The sequence below is a fragment of the Vombatus ursinus genome, unplaced genomic scaffold, assembly GCF_900497805.2.
Source record: "Vombatus ursinus unplaced genomic scaffold, bare-nosed wombat genome assembly UNPS02014793.1, whole genome shotgun sequence".
In the NCBI taxonomy this organism is placed as follows: Eukaryota; Metazoa; Chordata; class Mammalia; order Diprotodontia; family Vombatidae; genus Vombatus; species Vombatus ursinus.
In genome coordinates, this window is record NW_020954571.1 from 3,305,856 (window position 1) to 3,327,938 (window position 22,083).

At 41.6% G+C, this 22,083-nt stretch overlaps 1 protein-coding gene across 1 annotated transcript; it reads right to left on the reverse strand.

Moving 5' to 3' along the window:
• Positions 1-331: 331 nt before the first annotated feature.
• On the reverse strand, positions 332-11,070 carry FCN2 (ficolin 2). The gene is made up of 8 exons (XM_027869742.1): positions 10,651-11,070; positions 8,176-8,289; positions 5,317-5,370; positions 4,969-5,001; positions 3,762-3,889; positions 3,397-3,526; positions 1,176-1,310; positions 332-760 (listed from the first exon to the last, which is right to left on the reverse strand). Exons 1-8 carry the CDS (start codon positions 10,724-10,726, stop codon positions 513-515), a joined length of 918 nt encoding a protein of 305 aa, XP_027725543.1. The 5' UTR covers positions 10,727-11,070; the 3' UTR covers positions 332-512.
• Between the last annotated feature and the right edge of the window lie 11,013 nt (positions 11,071-22,083).

Genomic DNA, 22,083 nt, shown 5'->3' on the forward strand with positions numbered 1-22,083 from the left:
ATAATTGTAGGCACAATTGTCAGAAGTTAGCATTATTTCATCTTCTCTTTTATCAGGAGGAATGTTATTTAAGGTTGAAAAGTTATTTTAATAATTGATGTCATTCATTTGTAGGCCATAGGGATATGATTCCCTTCTTTCCTCCCCTATCCTCCCTGTTACTAAATTAACAACAACTCTAATTTATATCCTGCACTCACAAAAACATGATTTTACATGTCTTCTCTTTGAACCTTACAAGAAATAGCTGATAAGTTGTTCTGGAATTGTTGTCTCCATCCTTCAGATGAGGAGACTGAGGCCCAGAAAGATTATAACCTGCCCCAAATCACATAGCTATGAGCTATAAGCTGTGGAAGATGAAACCTCCTATGATGAAACTTCAAACCATCCTGTGAGCCTCTCTCTGGATCAGAGATTAGAACTCTGGTTGTGTCCTCCTAGTCTGATACAGCCTGCTGCCTCTGGTTGTCCAACATGCCAGTGGAAAATGCCTTGGTCCTCCCCCTCAGCTAAACAGGCCTGAGCTTCATCTCCGACACTTTGTAGGAATATTTGTATCCTCTGCCCGTGTTCCAGTTTATTCCATTGGCAAAACTCTCATGGGGACCTCTGAGGTATAAGCCATTCAGGTTAGACAGATGGCACTCTTTGTACCACCAGGCTGCGCTATACTCATTAGCACAGTTTCCTGCATTTGGGTCATTGTCTCGATCTTTCGTTGTGAAGGATTGGTTGTTATGGTATGTCAGTGAGTCACCTGCAAAGGGAACAGTTTAGACCAATAGTTATACATGGTAAAGGTTAATCTCCTTAGTCTAGCATTCAAGGTCTCCACAAATGGGCCCCATTTTGTCTATCTCACCTTATCTTACACCATTTCCTTAAGCCACAGCCCTACATTATCTCAGTTTCCATATATGTAATTAATTAATAATTTAGGTTTGAAGATATCTAATGTTCCTTTCATCTCTGACATTTTAAGTTTTAAAGGTTCTTTCCAGCTCTGAAATTTTGTATTCTAAGGTTCCATTCACCTCCAACACCCTGTGTTCTAAGGTCCCTTCCAGCCTTCATATCTTATCAGATGACATCTCGGCTTCAACCTGTCTCCTGGTTCTCCTTTGCTTTTAGTCCCACTGACCTTGCACGACCAAAACCCTATTGGGACCCACCTGCATCACCTTCCACAAAGTCTCCTAGGATCAGCCTGTAGTTTTCAGCCTCTCCTGAAACCCGGAATGACCTGTACTTGGCAAAGGAGTGGCCTCCGTCAAAGTCACTGAGATCTACCCGGAACTCAAAGGTTTCTATGAGAGAAGGGTTTGAAAAGATTTTGTCCAGACTTTTCCCAAACCCCAAGTCTGGCTGGTAGCTCCAGCAGTGAAATTCTATATACAGTGGTGCTGGTAGAGACTTGTGGTCAGTGCCCCTTGTATTTCTTATTGTTGTTCAGTTGTGTCTGAATCTCCGTGATTCCATTTAGGGTTTTCTTGGCAAAGATACTGGTGTGGTTTGCCATTTCCTTCTCTAGCTCATTTTACATTTGAGGAAACCGAGGCAAACAAGGTTAAGTGACTTGCCCAGGGTCACACAGCTCGTAAGTGAGGCTGGATTTGAACTCACAAAGATCGGTCTTCCTGAGTCCAGATTTAACACTTCATCCACTTCGCCACCTAGCTGGCCACCACTCCTTATTGACCAATCAACAAATGAATGCTCTGAGGGAGGTTAACAGAGAAGTTTGACCCATTATCAATGGAGGTTTCTGGCAAGCAGTGGAAAGGAATAGATCTGGATGTCAGGTGGCCCTGGACATGAACTTGACAAGCCACTTTTAACCCCTCTGGGACTCAGTGTTCTCACCTATAAGGACTAGTTAGCATTTATTTAGTGCTTCAAGGTTTGCAAAGTAATGCATGTGTTATCTCACTGATCCTCACAACAACCCTTCGAGGCAGCAATTACTGGGGAGGTAGCAATTTTATGGGAAGGAGGTGGGGAAGAAAGTTGGATGGGACTGATGAGGAGAGATCTGAACAGGAAGGGGATTCCAGTAACACCCTTACAAGATCTATCTACATTTCCCACAGAGTCTGGGTGTTCCACAGTCATCATTTTGGAATTCAGGTAACTTGCAAGGGTTGCCCTTACCCTCTACCACAGAGGAATGGCTGCATTTTTGAAGAGAAGGATGCCAGGAAGGCCTTCACCACCAAGAAATTTTCACAGTGCTCTGAACTTAATGACCGAAATTTCACCATTCCAGCTTCATGCCTTGGGGTTAAGCAATATCCTTTCCCAGGCCCTCTTTAAAATATGATCATTTCCCTGAGAGATAATGGTGTGAAGTCACTGACATCTCAGTGTGAGTGATTTTATCAGACTTCTGCCTGATTGGAAGATCTTGAACTGCTGAGGGCCCTGAGTGACTTTGGGGATAAAATAGGAGAAAAGGGTAGAGGAGAAAACAGAACTGTGTACTGATAACTCACGTTTGTATAGTGCTTTATGGTTTCTAAGTACTTTCCTCACAATAGCAAATACATATTTGTTAACTGAACAGCTCCCTTCTATCCCCATATTTTACTCATTTTACTGATGAGAAAGCTGAAGTACGAAGGGTTAAGTGACCTGCTTGGGATCATGCAAGTAATAACTGCCAGATACAGCACTTGAACCCAGATCTTCTGACTTTATTTCCATTAGACTGTGAGCTCCTCGAGAGCAGGGAGTGTACTTCTTTCTTTGCATCCTCAGCAATTAACATAGGGCCTGGCACATTTTTCTTGTTGTTTTTGCTTAGTTGTTTCCAGTCATGTCTTTTGTGACCCTGTTTGGGGTTTTCTTGGCAAAGATACTAGAGAGGTTTGCCATTTCCTCCTCCAGCTCATTTTACAGATGAGGAAACTGAGGCAAACAGGGTTAAGTGACTTGGCCAGAGTCACATAGCTAGTAAGGGTCTGAGGTCAGATTTGAACTCAGGTGTTCCTGACTCCAGGCCTGGCATTCTATCCACTGAGCCACTTAGCTACCTATCTGGCACATAGTAGGTGCTTAATAAATGCTTGTTAACTTGATTTCTATTACACCACTGCCTTCCGAGTAGTGGCTCTGTATCTGCCCCTTCTAGAGTATCTGACTTCCTCATTGTGTTGGCGTTCTCCAAAGTCCAACTGACAAATATTCTGGGGCAGGTGTGTGTGTGTGTGTGTGTGTGTATGTGTGTGTGTGTGTGTGATGGAGAAGAGTGGCAGAGTGCCTAGGAGGGTGTGTGTATTTGTTTCAGACAAGGAAAGGCCGGGTGGGAATTAATTGAGGCTGGAGCTGAACCTACACTGGGGCTGATAGCCATCTGGGGGAAAGGCCTGAGTCAGTCCTCCATCAGGTCCTCACCTTGAGCTGTCAACAAATGAAGGTTATCATTGCCCATCCAGAAGTCCCCCAGCTGACTGCCAAAGCCTCTCTTGTATGCAGCCCAATCCCGAAAGAAATCCACAGATCCATCTACCCGTCTCTGGAAAACCTGTGGGGGAATGAAAGTGTCACAGTGGGAAATCATCTAATGTCAATTCTGGAAGGGGCCTAGGAGATGACCAGCTTCTCAATTTTATAGATGATAAAGCAATTTGGCCCCGGAGAGGGGAAGGGAGTCTTCCAAGATCACACAGACAGGGGCAGAGCTGGAGCTCGATCTTGGCTCCTCAACCAGGACCCTTTCTAAGGGTTACTCGGCTAATCTGCGATGAGCTGATACTCACAATCCATCCCCCACCATCGGTGTCCATGTCACAGAACACAGTGAGAGGTTTACAGGCAGAGAGGAATATGGTGTACCATCCACTCAGGGTGTTCCCTTTGCTGAACAGCTCTCGGCAATCTCTACTTCCTGGGAAATAGATAGGAGAAATCCAAAACCGGCAAAGGGCAAGTGCTTATTTGTGAGAACAAATTAGACTTCCCCTGTCCCTAGATAATAGAAAAACTGGGTTCTGAGTCCTTGTGGCTCAACCCAAACCCTCCCTTCTCCATCAATCCTTCTGTAAACTATCGTTCAAGTTGTTTTATCACTTCCCAGAACTCTCTTAAAATTCATCACATTTAATTTTTAATGCCTATGGACCAGACCCAAGATTTTCTCAGTGAAGGGAACCCCTGATAAGGAACTCAAGCTATGCAGATCTGTAACTACTCCGAAACTCATATAGTCTTAGAGAATTTCCTGGGGCATTGAGAAATGACGTGACTTCCCCAGGTCACACATCCAGTATGTATCAGAGGCAAGACTTGAACCCAGGTCTTCCTGATTCCATTTACCATACCACAGTGCCTCTCATTCATTAATACCCATATCTTATCAGAAGTTGCTGTGCTTTATGAGCAAAACAGAATTGAAGTAGCTCAAAAGAAATGCGAGATGCGAAAATTTAGAGAATCCACCCCAAATGTTCACATAGACTACTTGTACCCGACCTGTGGTAGAGCATTCTGAGCTTGTAAGTCCGATTAGCCACAGTCTGATGCACTGTAACTTGACTATTGTAATGATGTCATTTTAATACTCTTTGAGAATGAAGGGCAACAACCAACCAACCAATGTTGTCCTGCTTAATGATTTTATTTTTGTTTCTTTTTGGCTTTGTTTTGTTTTCGTTTTTGCATATGTCATCTCTTTTCTCCAAGACAAGCACAGGGTATTTCAAAAGTTTTAGTTTATGCCCAGCTTAGCTAGGATTCAAATTGCACTAAGAATTTTGGGACAACTTGTACAAGCTTTGATGAGGGTATAGATGAGGGGAGGAAGCTCTCCACCTGGGAAGCCAAAACCAGCCTGGACCTGAATTCAATAAAGCCACCGATTTCGAGTGGACCTTTGGCTGAACCCTCCCAGCAGCTCAGAGCCCTATCTTTCAATATCCAAACCATGGTCCAAAGTCAGATGGGGTCCTAGGAATCAGGAAAAGTCACCTGGCTTGCATATGTCAGTTTCTGCATCAGCTCCTGTACATGAGAAGAAAGCCAGATTAGCTGGTTGGAAGTCAAGACACATATGCATCCACCCTTAGGTTCTGCCTACACTATGTACGAATAACTCAGGTATCAATACTGCTTCAAGGTTCACACACAAAAAAGGTGTAAGTGTGGCTCCTGCCAGTGACACTACTTTGAGTCTAGCAAATGGAATTTACAGGAGTGTCCTGACTGATAGCAGAAATTAACTTTCTAGGTATGAGCAGCCCAATGAGTGGAGCCTCAGGGGGCTGCTCTTGTTCCAGCTGGGCATGCAGGTTCTTTGATTTCCTTTTAATTACTTACCTTTGGGACCCATTGGTCCTGCCTTCCCAGGAGTCCCAGGGGGGCCTCTCTCCCCTGTAGATACCAATGAGATGGGAAGATGGGAATGGTGATAATAAACAACATTTAACTTAAAGTTCACTCCCTTTCCCCCCAACCCCCACCCCCTTCCATATCTTCTCTATATTATAGGATTGTAGAGTTGCAAAGGGGCCTCAGAGGTCATCTAGTGCAACTCTACTCCTCTCATTTTATAGGTAAGGGAAATGAGGCCCTGTGGCAGATAAATTAATATAACTGAGGAAATGCAATCCAAGCTATATGATTTATTAGCGAAACAAGCATGATTAATGAGTCAATGGACTCCCCAGTCTATCCAAAGACTCTGAATATAGATTGAGACAAACTTTTTATGTATTAAAAATAATTAATCAAATTAACTAAAAGAAAACAATTGGCAGTACACAAGCCAGGATACAACATTAGGTAATCTGATTTCTAATTGGAGGAAAGGTTGAAAGCTTTCCAAGTTCTGAGGAGGGGAAGACTACATTTCAGTCAAGTTGGGAGGAGGGTGAGTAAGTTTTGAGATCTTTCTTTTCCCATAATTTAGAGATGCTGATTAATTGCATCCACCTGCATTTATGAAACAATAGATGACTTATGCCATCTAGTTTCCCATGGATGATTTGCAGCAAAACAAGAACATGGAGGATAATATATGTGGCAGCACAAGATGGAGTCAGTGTTCATCAGACAGAATCTAATTGGTTCTCTCAGTTCCCACACCAAACCAACTGCATTTTATAACTGGTCTTTTGTCAGCCTGGAGGTGTTCTATCACTCACCCAGAGTCATCCAGGTCACAGGCGGGATGTGACCTCAGATGCTCAGACTCCAAAGCCAGCATTCCTTCCTCAGTTATGGTCACCTCTTGTCAACCATTAGGTCTTCCAGCCCACCCTGACTCCCCCCTTCCTGAAATTCCTACTGCACAAATAGCCTAAGATAGAGTCTAGCCGAACTTTAATTGCTGCAGTGCTGGATTTTGGCCCTAGAGGACCTAGATTCAAGTCCTTGTTCTTCCATTTATTTATTGTCTGTGTGGTTTTGGGGTAAGTCATTGGTATCTCTCTGCACTTCAGGTGGTTCATTTATTTTTTGATAAGACATACGGTTGTACCGGGGTAGGGAACTTCACATGATGAAACTCCTTCTACCAAAACATTTCTGCAGCAATCCGGGCAATTTGTAGTGTTAGAGCTCCTTGGAGACACGGTGAGGTTAAGTGACTTGCTCAGGGTCATAGAGCACATGTCAGACAGTGTCAGAGGCAGAATTCAAACCCAGAGCTTCCTGACTTTGACACTGATTTTCTTTGCATTAGGTCATATTGCCTCTGTTATGCCATAAGCTGGGATAAAAGATTTATATGATCTACCTCACAAAGTTGTGAGGATTGTTTGTAAAGATTCTGTAAAATACATTTTGAATGCCAACTATTACTACCACCACAACCCCCCCCAGGTCTCCCCCACTACTATTACTACTACTACTACTACTACTACTACTACTACTACTACTACTCCTCCTCCTCCTAGTGCCATTGTTATGTTATGATTCTTATTGTGATTACAATTATGATTACTATTATGCTTACTACTAGTGTTATAATTACTACTACTTTTATGATTCCTACTACTATTGCTACTTCTTCTACTATTACTGTTATGATTACTGCTATTACTACCACTATTACTGTTGCTACTACCACCATTATTATCACCTCTACTATTACTATTACTACTACCACCATTACTACTGCTATTACTATTACAATTCTTACCACTAGTACTGCTACTGCTGCTACTACTACCACTTTCACTACTACCACCAAAGTATACCTTTCAAAGTATGTTTATTTACTCTTAGGACTAATGACATTTTTTCATCCTTAGAGTACCATTATTTGCTCTAAACAGCATTCCAAGCGCCATCATATGTGGCCTGAGAAGCACAGACTGTATATTAATTATGTCTATGATTATGATTGTTAGGGAAGTTGTGTAATGTAGTGGATGACCTTAGAGTCAGAAGACCTGGCTTCCAGTCCAGTCACTGAAGTCTCAGAACCTCAGGAAAGGTAATAGATAGTTGTAATCAACTTTGCTTTTTGGATGGAGGTGGAGAAGAGGGGAAGACTCTATTTTGGAACCTGAAGCTGGCCTAATAAAGAGGCATAGAATTCCTCCCCCTTCAAAAAAAATTAGTTGCAAGTGACTGACAAAAACCACAGATGCTTGATGTGTCAACATGTTAGAATTGTTAATGGTAATAAGCATGTTGGTCATGATGGTGGTGAAGTGTTTGCATTTATAATCTATCAACAAACGGTATTTAATACGCTTCCAGCCCTGAACATAGAGGTGTGAAGGATGCAAAGATGAATAGGACATGCCCCCTCCCCTCCTGGATCTTTCTATGCATGAGAAAGATAAGACAATGGCACTAATAATTACAGTTAAAATGGTAGGAGCAGGGAGGATTCTGAGTTCAAACAAGTGAGAGATATCATATCCAGCTGGAGAGTTTTGGCAAAACTCAATGTACTCCAAAACTAGAATCCAGACCTTCTGGCTGTATATGCTGAAGTATGAATTTGTGAATTAAGCACAATCCCTTCAAAACTTATTTATTTTCTAAAAGAATTTTGAAAGATACTTATTTATTCTAGATAATACGTGAAGAGCTACAGCTTATGGCCCATGAACCTCAGCTTTCCCAGCTTTATATATAATACAGCAAGTGAGTCAGTGTTCTGTGACTAATACTAACCCATTATCAACCAAATCATATGGACCCAAGGGTATGGGTACATACCTCTCTTTCCATCAGAGCCAGCTTCTCCTTTGGGACCAGGGGGTCCAGGAAGTCCTGGACAGCCTTGGAGTATAGCAAGCTTGTCAGACTCCCCAAGACCCACAATCTTGACATCTGCAAGATGTGAAAGACACACACACACACACACACACACACACACACACACCATTGAGTATTGTATTTTCTAAAGGATCTATAGAACCCAGAAGTCAATTTGCAGAAGTGACCAAAAGTCAAAGCATATCTTCATAAGTGGGACTTGGGTTACTGTGGAGAATGACTTCTTCTGATATTAAGCTTAAGAAGATGAAAACTTCTCCTTACCTTATGGACAAATCTGAAAGTAGAAAGGAAATGTTCTTTAATGAACAAGTTTCATTCTCAGTCAGAGCTCAATCTGATTGTCACTGTCCAGAGTGCCCGTAATCCTTGCCAAAATGACCCTAAGCAACTTGAGGGGATCAGGGAGGGAGGAAGAATTAGAATTGGTACTTACACATGGAAACTTTTGTAATTAAATGAAAGGAGATTTGCCCTGGAAGGGACTCTACAGATAATCTATTCGGTGGCACAGTGAATAGAGTGCTGGACCTCAAGTAGGAAGAATCCTCTTCCTGAATTCAAATCCAGCCTCAGACACTTAGTATCTGTGGGACTCTAGGCAAGTCACCTAATCCTGTTTACCTCAGTTTCCTCCCTTGTTAAAATGAGCTGGAGAAGAAATGGCAAACTACTCTAGTATCTTTGCCAAGGAAACTCCAAATGGGGGCACGGAGAGTTGGACATGACTGAAATCACCGAACAGCAACAACAGCTCTATTCTATCCCGATTTTATAAAGGAAAAAAATTTAGACACAAAAGTGAAGTGGGTCACACAGGGAGTGAATCATGGAGCTGGGACAAGAACTTCTCTGTGTTGGGATTGGGAACTGCAGGAAGGAACACTTAGAGGTTTTTGTGAGGACAGAGAAAAATAGTAATGGAAATTGAGAGAGGAGAGAGAGGAGAGAGAGAGAGAGACAGAGAGACAGAGAGACAGAGATTATCAATACAGAATGTGTCAGGTAGTCATATCTATCCATTCAATTTTAGGGTTAGGCAATAATTTTTCTTGGAGAGCTGTGAGAAATGTCTTTGTCAGGATTCCCAAGACATATAATCTTTACTTCTACATGCAAGAAAATATCCTCAAAGAGGTGATGTCCAAGTAGGACATCATGGTATAAGAGTTAGCATGGTATATTATATCAACCTGGAGTCTGGAGAAACCCAATTGAAATCCTACCTTCGACTCTAACTATATGACCCTGGGCAAGTCACTTAACCTCTCCAAAACGGGGTGATAATATAAATGATATCCATCTCCCAGAGGATCACATAAAATTATATATAAAATATATATTTATATTACATTACAAAATATACACATATACAACATACACATATTCTATATATATGCAGACACACAATGTTTGCTATATAAATATCAATTATTAAAAACTTGATTAGTATAGGGCACTGTGCCAGACACTGAGGGAGATAACAAAACTTTAGAAAAGACAAGGTCTTTGTCCTTCCAGGAGAATCTAGTACAGCGATAATGACTACTAGATAATACACACGATTCCAGGATAATTTTTTTGGAGAGTTCCAAACCAAAGTGTTTCACAAAATCCAAGAAGGAAAGTTGTTGTTGCCTTGAGAGAAGAGCTGGGAAGTGCAAAGCAAAGAACCAATACGGTGCTAGAAAGACTATCAATCAGCTGGGTCTCCTGACTCACACAGATCTTTCCAGTGCAGTTCACAGTCATTACATATACATATACATACACACACACACACACACATATATATATATATATATATATAAATAATATACACATACACATACATATAGATATATATACTCCTAAAGATGTCTATAAACAACTATGAATGCAAAAACTTGCATTTATATAGTGCTTTAAGGTTTGCAAAGCAATATATGTGTGTATGTGTATGTGTATGTGTATATATATGAATATGTATGTGTGTGTGTGCTTGTGTATGAGTGTGTATGTATTACATATTCAATCTTATTTGATCCTCACAACAGCCCTGGGAGGTAAATATTATTATTATTGTCCCCATTTTATATATGATGAAACTGAGGGAGAAGGAGGTTAAGTGATGCCCAGGGTTACACAGCTAGTAAGTATCTAGGGCAGAATTTGAGCTCAGGTCTTCCTGACTCAAAGTCTTTCTAACCACTGAACCATCTAGCTGCATATAGAAGTTCTGGGAAGAGAGGGAAGGGATAAGAGATTAGAGTAGAGAAGAGATCCCCTTCCTCATAGAACACAAGGTTATAGAAGAGAAATGAGAAAGAGCAGGACACTATTGAGCAGAATGGGTCTCCATATGTTCCTCAGGACTAGATCCAGGAAAAAATAGCAGGTCTAGAGCTCAGAACTATCTCTGGGAATCTCACTCACCTGGACACTGGCCAAGCTCCTGAGCAGTGGAGGTCAGGAGGCACAGGCATGCCAAGAGCCAGACAATCCTGCCCATGGCTTGAATGAGCTCTTTAGCCACAAGGCTCCGGTCACTTCTTGGTCCCTTTGTCTTTGGCTGCCAAAGCTGCCTGATCTTATGAAGGCATTGGAAAACCAGCCCTCATCCTCCCTCCCTTCTTGTTTCTCTTCTCCCCTGGGCTGAACTGTTTGCTTTGGCCTCTTGGTAAAGTATCAGATAATATGAAAGAATGTTCTGCTCTAATTAGGTCTTTGGGAGTTTCCTGCTTCCTAGGAACTCTTCTTTTTTTCTTTTCTATCTGATCCTGTCCTCTCTTGGTGCCCTCCTGCGGGATGGCCCCAAGCATGCTTCATTCCCTTTCTCTGTCCATTTCCTCCACAACTTCACCAACCACTTTGCTGACTACACCAGAGATCATGCTTCCTGAGGAGCTTTTAATCCTTCCATCTTCTGAATTACAGCACTAGGACACTGACTCCACAGCCTCACTAACTACCTTGGGGCCCACAGCAAGCCTTCTCTTTCCAGTCCTGATCTCCACCGCTATCCACTTACCCAAGTCTGGAACCATGATCAAATTATTTCTGCCATAACTCCTTGGAAAAATGTGTGAATCTTATTCTGAAACAACATGTCCCACTCCAATCTACTCTCCAAAGTATATATTATCTCCCCTTCTTAGAATGTAAGCTTCTTGGGAGCAGGAGTTGTCTTTACTTTTGTATTTATATAATCAATGTTTAGTGCAGTGCTTAGCATATTTGTTGTTTGTTTTTTTTTTTCAGTCGTGCTGGATTTTGAGGGTTATTTATTTATTTATTTATTTTACATTTCCTTCTCCAGCTCATTTTTACAGATGAGAAAACAGAAGCAAATAAGATTAAGTGACTTACCCAGGGTCACACAGCTAGTAAGTGTCTGAGATCAGATTTGAACTCAGGAAGATGGGTTTGCCTGTCTCCAGGCCTGGCACTCTATCTACTATGCCACCTAGCTGCTCATATATACTTGGCACATAATAAGCACTTAATAAATGCAGTTCCCAGGGTGGAAACTTCCACAGTGTAGATTGTCCACTCATCAATAATTCATATATTTAGAGAGTTCCCTGGAATTCTGAGAGATTAAATTATTTGCCCGAGGTCACATAGCTGGTTTATGTCAGAGGATGGACTGGAACCCAGGATTTCCAGGGCTAGCATTCTATAAACTATACCACAATGTCACTCCCCTAGAAACATAGCATGGAAGAACTAGAAGTAACTCGAGAGATACTTAGTCCACCCCCGTCCTCATCCCCATCCTGCACTTGACAAATGGGGAAATTGAGGAACAGCGAGAAGGGTGAAGATTTGCCTAAGTCAATTCAGGTAACTTATAGCTGGTCGAAATTCCATCAGGAGGTCTCTGATTTCAAATAGAATAGTCTTTTTTTTAAGGTTCAATAAATTTATTTTGGGGCAGTTGGGTGGTTCAGTGGATAGAGGGCCAGGCCTAAACCCAGAAACTCTTATCCTTCTGAGTTCAAATCTGACCTCAGACACTTACTAGCTGTGTGACTCTGGGCAAATCACTTAACCCTCAGTTTTTTTTTATCTGTAAAATGAGCTGGAAAAGGAAATAGCAAACTACTCCAATATGTTTGCCAAGAAAACTGCAAATGGGGTCACAAAGAGTTGGTCTTGACTAAAAACAACAATTTTTTTTTAAATCATAGAATGTTTCTTAGAAAAGATCATTACATTCTGCACAGTGCTCTGAATGGTTGCTAGGGACACATGAGCTATTGGTATTCTTTCTCCCCTATCCACCTCTGCCCTCCCCCAAAATTATAGTGACCACAAAGCAAGGTGTTCACAATAGTAACAGGAAGGGAATTTTCTTTATTTACCATCAACAATGAACAAAAATAAAATTCACTCTCTCAACAGCTATTTCAAAATTTCAATGTGATTTTTAACACACTCTTCCCCCAACTCTGTTGTAAGAAACTAAAACATTACATCTGGTGGACAGCAAAGATTTCACTATACCTCAAATGCAGAACACCTATGAAGCAGAAGAATGTTGATTTTTTGAACAGAAGCAGATTAAAAAACCCAAAAAGATGTATGACTCCTTCAGTTCTTCAGTAGTCCGAAAAACTTTGCAGAATATTGTGTCCCACTATAAAAAAGAAGAAAAAAACATTTTGCATTAGAATCTTTCAACATCTGCATGCTGCTTCACACTGTTTTGCTTACATACTGAGCATTCTGAAGAAAATCATCCCTACCAATTTTGGATCATCAAACATCATTGTGAAACCATCAGAGTTGTAGGTTTCATCGTAGAAATTGGAACATAGGGCTGTGCACATCCTTTGATGGGAGACTCAGATATAAAGATCTAGTAGGATTTTTATGCACTCCACAACCCTACTAGGCTTTCCACCGATTAGAACAACTCTGTCAATGGAATGAGGACAGCATTCACCTCCCTGGAAAAGCTGGCTAGTTGCCTGAATGTTCTCTCGAAGTTCTTTGATTTTTGCACTTTTGACCACAATAATTCCTCCTGCCAGACTCTGATGAATCAACAGTTTTAGCTTACAGTCAAAATCACTCCCCTTATAGTGTTGGTAATTCAAGCATTCCACAGCATCAGATTTGACTGAAAGTTGACTAGGTGTAGTGGGTGATGGCAACTTCCCAGGTAGGAATGACTGTTTTCAAAATTTTTCCAATTGTTTCACTATCTGCACTGATCCTCCGTATGCACTGGAGGGCCACTGGAGACTGAAACACAGGCATTGTAGTCTGTATAAAGTTCTTTAACCTTTTTGCCTCTTTTCCCAATCATTGCTCCAACATCTTTGCTTTGAAGCAGAATGACCTAGTTCAACCATCCCTTCAGTGTTTCTAGATCTTTCAAAGGCCTGCTCCCTGTCCATATCTTCAGCAGGATGCTTATCAATTCATTGATTTCAGTATTGGAGGTTTTTTTCTGGTTGCTCAGTCTCCATTTTTTCCGATTAAATGAGTACCAAGGGTGGGGAACCTGCAGCCTAGAGGCTACATGTGGCCCCCTAGGTTCTCAAGGGCAGCCCTTTGAGAACAGATGTTCTGTGAAGTTTGGATTCTGTCAAAGTGCCACCCTTGAGGACCTAGAGGGTCACATGTGGCCTTGAGGTCGCAGGTTCCCCACCCCTGACAATAGCACAAGGCCACCTTCAGCTGCTACCTCAGTTGATTGGAGCTAGACAGAGACCAAGCAAATGTCCCCACTCCCCTCCCCCATTCCCAAATCTAATATTCTTTCCATTCACTATATTCATTAGTCCTCATTAGCTTCTAGAAAGAGCAGATATTCAGACCTCTTTTGCAAGGCCTCTTCCATTAAGAAGAGTTTGCCTTGCACATCTAGCTTTAAGTAAAGTCCAGACACCCAGATTGCCCTGTCTTCAATTGAATTTTAGTTGCAGACCATCCTTAAGAGTTTTGTACAGGTGATCTCAGGATGTCTTTGATCAATAAAGTGTTTACTGGGTAGGACATTCTGTCTTTCCTCCTCTCCTCCAGCATTTATTGTCTGTGTTATTTCAGGAGAACTTATCACATACTGCTGTGGACTATGAGTTAGTTATGTCTGCATGCATGCATTTTGTTGCCTCAATTAGATTGTGAACTCGTTAATTAAAATGACAGGTGTAGGACCCCATTGCCCCACCCCTGGACTATTGCAATAGCCTCTTGCATGGTCTTCTTCCCTCAAGTCTCTCCCTACTCCATCCAGTCCATCCCCTACTCAATTACCAAAGAGATCTTCCCAATGGGCAAGTCTAATTATGTCTCCATCCCTTCCCACTTCCCATGTTTAATAAATTCCAGTGCCTTCCAATTGCCTCCAGAATCGAATGAAAAATCCTTTGCTTGGCTTTTAAAGCCATTTGTGACCTGGACCCTTTCTTCCTTTCCAGTCTTCTTATACTTTGTTTCCCTTCTGCATACTCCATGACCTAGTGACACCAGCCTCCTTGGTTTTTCTTACACACAACATCCCAACTCCAGACTCCTCCATGCCTCTTTGCCTGTCCCCCATTTGGAACTCTCTCTTTCCTCCTCTCCATCTCTTGACTTTCCTGGCTTCCTGAAAGCCTAAACTTAAATCCCACTTTATGCAAGAAGTCCTTCCTCATCCCCCTTAATACTTAATGCTAATGTCTTCCCTCTAAGCTAGGTGGTAGAGTTGATAGGCACCAGGCCTGGAGTCAGGAAGACCTGGGTTCAAATGTTCAATCCTCTACTTCTCTTTCTGGACATTGGCTCCAAACTATGCAGTTCCTGACTATCCCACATCCTCTCCCTTTTTCCAGCTTCTCTGATGTATTTCCCTTATTAGACTGTAAGATACTTGAGGACAGGCACTGCCTTGTTTGTTTGTATTTGCAGCCTTAGCACTTAACATAGTTTCTGGCACATAGTAAGAGTGTAATAAATATTCAATCAATCTATCTGTCTGTCTGTCTATCTAGACCTCTTTTTCTTCTCTCTCTCTGCCTCTCTGTCTCTGTCTCTCTCTCCAGTCTCTGTCTTTCTCTGTCTCTCTGTCTGTTTCTGTCTCTCTCATCTTTCTATTTAATCCCAAATCTTCATATCCTAATCTGTAAAAGATTAAAATACTCTTCCCACCTCCCCTATAGGGTCATGACAAGGAAAACGTAATAGAAATGTGAATTGTTGTTATTATTCTTTGAGGGCAAACATTACTGTATTTGAGTCTGTGAGGCTCCAGAAGTAGGAGAAAAGGTAAAGGAGTCAGACATCTTGCACAAGGACCCCTATCCCTCTTGACAACAGTGTAAGATTGCAGGGTGGGTGTAACCTACTCCACCTAGACCCCAACAGCCAACTCTAGAACCCTGTGGAGCAATCTTTCGCAATGATAGAAAGTTAATTCGTAAGCTGTGGTTCATTACCAATTCTCTGGACCAATTCTCTGTACAGGGTTTGACCTTGAAGTTTTTCTCAATAATTATACTCTTTTGGGATCTTTTTGGCCCCACCCAGGTTCTTCCCTGAAAACATCAACATTTGGCTCATGCCTTTCCCTTGAAGGGTTTTTAGTTTCCATGCAAGCTCTCAGGTTAACAAGACATTGAAGATCTGTCCTAATAGATTTTATTTAACTTGACAGAAAATGCAAAGTAATCATACCTCAGCCCAGAGCCATCAAGAAAACTCCCTGACTCCAATGGGCCTATACTTCTCCAGAGACCTATGCTGGCTATACAACTGATGGAACAACCCTAGGTAGTTTCCCCTCTACAAGGAATGGCAATATGCATTTATTAAGTGCTTACTACATGCCAGGCACTGTACTAAGTGCTGGGGACACAAACACAAGAAAAAAAGATAACCTTGGCCTTCGAAGAACTCATACTCAACTGGGGAAAGAAGACAGCATACAAACTGGGAGTGGAGAAAAGGAAAGGGAGGTACTCATGTGGGCCAAGGCGTTGAAATCAGGAAAGACAGAAGCAACGTTGGGAAGGGAATGAAGGATGGCAGGCATGGGTCCCTCCTCAAAATGGAAGACCCAGGAGGAGCTTATCAATTAGTGAAGGGGAACACAAGGAGAAAGAACTTGGCATTTACTAGAGAGTCAAGAGATAAACCTTCCAGTGAGCCTGCTTTTTCTAAGAAGCTTCATAATCCATGGGACTTACAGTACTGCCCTGGCTGGGGCCCAGCAAAGCACCAGATTCAGGCTTGCTCTTCTAGGCAGGTGCCCTGTGCCTCTCTGCCCTTCTGCTGGCTCTTTCCTTTTGCTTCCTCGTCCCTCAGTTCACCAGGCTTTCTCTTTCCATAGCTTTCGCTCTTCTTTCCATTTTTCATCTGCTGAAAGCTCCTTCTCTTCTTGGGGTAACAACTATGTGTAGGCCAAAGGCATTGAACACATTCCTGGACCAGATTAAAATGCAATTAATAACACAATATTTAATGTGTAACAAATACTTAACAAAATAAATAAAAATGAAGCATAGATAACATTACATTTTAAAACTAAGACAATATGTGGCCTTCAGGGATCTTTATGTATGGATCTGCATCCCCCATTTCTATTTGAGTTTGACACCATTGGTGTAGGCTGCCCTGTGGGCCTTGGCATACGTGTCTGTGTCTCCAACTGCCTATCAGTCAGTTTATTTGGTGCCAGTTTCTCAAGGTACAACGTTCTAAGGATAGCCTCCATGGATGTATAGGCCTCTTTCCATATAATGAGGTCCATATAAGGGAGTCCAACCTTCTCTTTACAGGCTAAACTCAGGCAAGGTAATACAGATGTGTGAGGTAAGCAATGAGCCTGAACCAGTGATAGAACAAAGGCCTCATCAGTGGAACAATTAGGATTCAGACATAAATTCTGGAAGCTAGGTACTATAAAATTGAAATTTATTTATTTATTTTTTTTAGTGAGGCAATTGGGGTTAAGTGACTTGCCCTGGGTCACACAGCTAGTAAGTGTCAAGTGTCTGGTTTGAAACTGGATTTGAATTCAGGTCCTCCTGACTCCAAGGCTGGTGCTCTAGGCACAGCACCACCTAGCTGCCCCCAAAACTGAAATTTAGAAAGCATAAGTGACTTAACCGTGTAACACAGCTAGTAAATCTTTCCTGACTAGTGTGTGAATAAGTGATAGTTCACCCAACTCTACATTCAGTCATGTCTGACTCTCCATGACCCCATTTGGAGTTTGGGGGTTTTCCTGGTAAACATACTGGAGTGGGGTTGCCATTTACGTCTCCAGCTCATTTTATAGATGAGGAACTGAGGCAAACAATGACTTGCCCAGGGTCACACAGTTAATAAGTGTCTGTGGCTGGATTTGAGCTCAGGTCCTCCTGACTTCATGGTTCCACTGAGCCACCTAGCTGCCCAACCACCTATATTTAGCCATCAGAGCCTACCTAGCATAGGTATCTCACCATATCACCTGCTACTGCCTCTCTTCTCTCTATCAGAAACAATAACTCTCTAGACCCGTGATGTCAGACTCAAATAGAAAGGGATCCCTGGGGCTGCTTACTGATTCAGAAAAACCACAAATTAATATTATCTATGCTGCATTGTATTTTTATTTATTTTGTTAAACATTTCCCAATTACATTTTAGTCTGGTACCTGCAAAGTGTTTTGCAGGGTGAAAATTTGACACATCTGCTCTAGACCCAGGCCTCCAGAGACCATATATGTTTTCTCCACCCCCATCCCTGGAGAAATTAATTGATGCAGATTTGTGATTCTGCCCAGATGCTGAGCTGTCTTGCCTGGTGGGTCAGTAACTCATCTGACTTACATCCAGCCATGCTCAGACCATCCTTTCTGTACCATCAAATTACCTACCAGGATACCAGGGCCTGCCCAACAGGAGCAGCTTGCTTTCTGTCCTAGCATCACCCTTGAACTCCATTCTCAGCTTCCATTCTTTTCTCAGGTGATGCTCAATACTATCATTGATACTGGGAGGGGGGGAGGTATGACAAAGGACTACCTTATGGCTCCACTCATAATCCCTGTGACTTCCTAGACCCAGCTCTCATCCCTGGCTGTCACTCTCCCATGTGTTTTATTTCTGTTTCAGAATGTAATCCTCCTAGCTGCACATCTGACTCTCTGGACTTTGCCACCATTCCTCAGCTGCCTTTGCACCCTGGAACTAGACTCCTACTCATCAGGAGACAGTTAAGTAGAGCAGTCCAAAGAGCTTTGGATCTGGAGTCAGAAAGAGGTGAGTTGAAATATAACCTCAGACACTTATTACTAGCTGATCCTGGGTAAGTCAGTTAATTTCTGTCAGCCTCAGTTTCCCCAACTGTAAAATGGGGATAATGCTAGCATCTCCTTCCGAGGGTTGTTGTGAGGATCAAACATACATTTGTAAAATGTCTGGCACCTAGTAGACACTTAAAAATGCTTGTTTCCTTCCTTCATCATAAAAAAGATCTGGAATTTTGGTCCACTGCAGAGTACACAGCACTCTATCCACTGAGCCGCTTAGAAAATGGTAATATCATTTTTTTAGCACTTACTTCATGCCAAGCACTATGCTAAATATTACCTCATTTGATCCTCACAAAAACCCTGCAAAGTAAGTGTTATTGTTATTATCCTCCTTTTACAGTTGAGGAAACTGAGGCAGATAGCGAATAAGTGACTTACTCAGAGTCACACAACTATCTAAGCTAGCAACTATCTAAGGGCAGATTTGAACTCAGTTCCCAGTGATCTGTCCACTGAACCACCTAGTTGCCCCAGCACAATGCTTAGCACACTCCTTAGCACTGTGCCTTGGGTAAAGTACTTTATAAATACTGAATTAAATTGTATAGAATTTTATTGTTTAAAGGGATGTTGCGGGATACTTGTTGAGTTTGTCTTTGTAGAGCAGAACTCCAAGTAGTGAGTAGAAGTTACTAGGAGGAAGATCTCACTATGATGTCTGGAAAGACTTCCTAATAATTAGAGCTATCCAAAAATAGAATGAGCCACCTTGGAGGAGTTAGTAGTGGGTTACCCCTCATTATAGGACTTTAAACAAAGGTAGGATGACTTCTTGCTGGTTATATTGTAGAGGGGTTTCTTGTTCAGAGATAACTTAGACCAGATGAACTCTGAGGTCCCTTTCAACTTTGAGATTCTGTGATTGTATGGAAGCTTTTGTGCTTTTATATTCTGATAGCTGCAAGGAGGCCTCAGAAGATAACTTTTGTGGAAGAATAAATGAATGAATGAATGAATGAATGAATGAATGAATGAATGAATGAATCTAACAGAGACAGTATGGTATGATGGACAAAGTACTGGACTTGGAATTAGGAAGAACTGCATTCAAAAACAGCTTGTAATGCATGAGATTTGCCCATCAGTAAGTGACTCAATTTCCATGTGCTTCAGGCAACTACCTAGTTTTTATCTATTAAGTCATAGCCAGGTGTAATCATTATTTGAGAAGATAGCTCCCTCACCACGGGCTCCCAATGTTGACAGAATCACATATTCTTTCAGCATTCTCAGAATTCTTTCCATCCTAACCTTCCACACATAGGTCCTTAGACTGAGTTTAGCACAAAATGACAACTGAAAAGCCTACCTACCCCCCCTCCCCCAGGCCTATCTAGTTCTAAGGTATTAATGGACTGGAAGGAATGAATAATGACAGGACTAATCAGGGGACTGGTGCAGCCTCTGAATCATTCCTGCCTTACAGGAGCACATGGTGAGATTTGCACATTTCCCACACAGGGAGTAACAGAGAAGTCAGTATTCCTGCTTAGAGCTATGATTGGGGGTGGTGAGGAGGGGGTAGGGTATGTGTTGCCATCTGGCCACCCTGAAGGAGTCACAGTAACTCCTTCAGTCCCAGGTAGTCTCAGAAGAAATATTTAATCTAGACCAGAGATAGAGACTTAAAAAAAAATAGAAAAACTTAAACACTAGTGTCTCCACAGAAGTACATTATTAATTAAGGACCACATGACAAAATATCATTTAGTGAGCCTTTTAATTTTTAAGGTGCTCAGTGAAGGAAGGAAGGAAAGAAAAAGAGAGGAAAAAGTAAGGAAGGAAGGAGGGAAGGAGGGAGGAAGGGAAGGAAGGAAAGAAATAGGGAGGGAGGGAGGGAGGGAAGGAAGGAAAGAAGGAAGGAAAGAAGGAAGGAGAGTGAAGGAAGATAGAAGGTAGAAAGGAAGGAAAGGAGGTAGGGAGGGAGGAAAAGAGGAAGGAAAGGAGGGAAAGAGGCTTTTCTCATCTGCATTATTGACAGTCTGACATATGTCTTAATGGGATCCAAAAATAAGTAGCCAAAGACAAAGAAAATCAAAGGTTGCCTTTCTTTCAAGGATCAGTTTAGCTCCCTTCTCTTAACAGCAGAATGGTAACTAGAATAGGACATTGCCCCAGCATGCTGTTATCCCAAAGATAATACTTTCTTCCCAGAAAGATGCCCTTCTATGCTTTCTCTCCACGGTGAATGTCATCCCGAAACCTCACCTGATTGTCCTCTGGAGTATATGGTACAGTTGCTACCAGTGGCTTCCCTGGGGGGTGGGGAGAGGGTAAGGATGCAACTGTGACATGACTGTCCTTTGAGCAACTTCAATCCTACCTCTTTTCAAATGTATTTGCTCCAGGTACAATTTCAGCTAGTTATGGCTATGCTATGAAGTCTTCCCTGATAACTCCAATCTCTCCTTTCTCTGATTTTTTTTTGTAGGACTTAGTGTCTGTTCCAGTCATTGAGAACTCATTATATTCTGTCTTGTACTTTTCTTTTCATATGTGTGTCTCATCTCTCCAACTAGGATATGAGCTCCTTCAGGTCAAGAGCCATGCCTTTCCTTTCCTTTGCATCCCCATGTTCCCCAACTAGACTCATAGTAGGCTCTCAATAATTGTTTATTGAATGAGCAAATGAAATGGATCTACTTTGGATGGGCTCTTTGGATTTTATCTTATTCTGGGCCACTAATGAAGGGTAGTTAGTTTCTTTTTCATTTTTATTAATATATGTTCTTTTTATACTATATTCTCTTCCTAATGTTTCCTCCCCACATTTATAGCAAAAAATAAAACAGAGTAAAACAAGTTCAGGAAAACTAATCAACACAACGATTAAGTCTGACATTGCATGCATTCTTCCACACTCATTATTTTCCTATATTTGCAATAAAGGGAGAGGGAAGCAGTTTCATTTCTTCTCTTTGGGGACAAGCTTGGTTATTAGTTATTGTACTAGTTAGTATAATTTCATAGAATTTACTTTTTGTTTTGTTGTTGTTGATCTCTCCATTTTCATTGTTATAGTTATTGCATGTATTGTTTTCCTGCTTCTACTTATTATATTTGGCATCATTCATATGTTTTCCCATGCTTCTCTGAATCCAGAGAAAGTAGAATTTAATTGGGGATGAGGATGCCAAGAATATAAATGACAGTCTAGTCATGGATGTAGTCATACTGGAAGATGGAGTGACTGTCATTTTTTACAGGAAATTAATATCCCATTACATTTATGTAACAAAATTTGCTTAGCCCAATTGACAGGGACTTACTTTGTTTCTGTTTCTGGGCTACCACAAAACATTCTTCCACAAAAATTTGGTGCATATGGGACAAGGCAGTAAGTTCCTTGTTCAGTTGAACCTTTTAACTCTTAATTCCAATATCCTATTTCACTTTATCTCACCCTATATTATTTCTACCCTTTTTGGAAAGACACAGTGGAGTCATGACTCCTTATGTGCTTTGGGATGTAAGAAAATGCATATTCATGTGAGATTCTTAGACTGTTTTCTTTCAGTTGCTGGAATACAAACATATCTTGATGCCAAGTGATACTGTGAGATTGTGAAAG

Coding starts and splice junctions, on each gene's coding strand:
- FCN2 (XM_027869742.1), bottom strand. CDS start 10,726: ATGGGCAGGATTGTCTGGCTCTTGGCATGCCTGTGCCTCCTGACCTCC. Junction 5,002..5,316: donor AGGACCAATGGGTCCCAAAG/GTAAGTAATTAA, acceptor TCTCATGTACAG/GAGCTGATGCAGAAACTGAC. Junction 3,890..4,968: donor AACTGACATATGCAAGCCAG/GTGACTTTTCCT, acceptor TCTATTTCCCAG/GAAGTAGAGATTGCCGAGAG.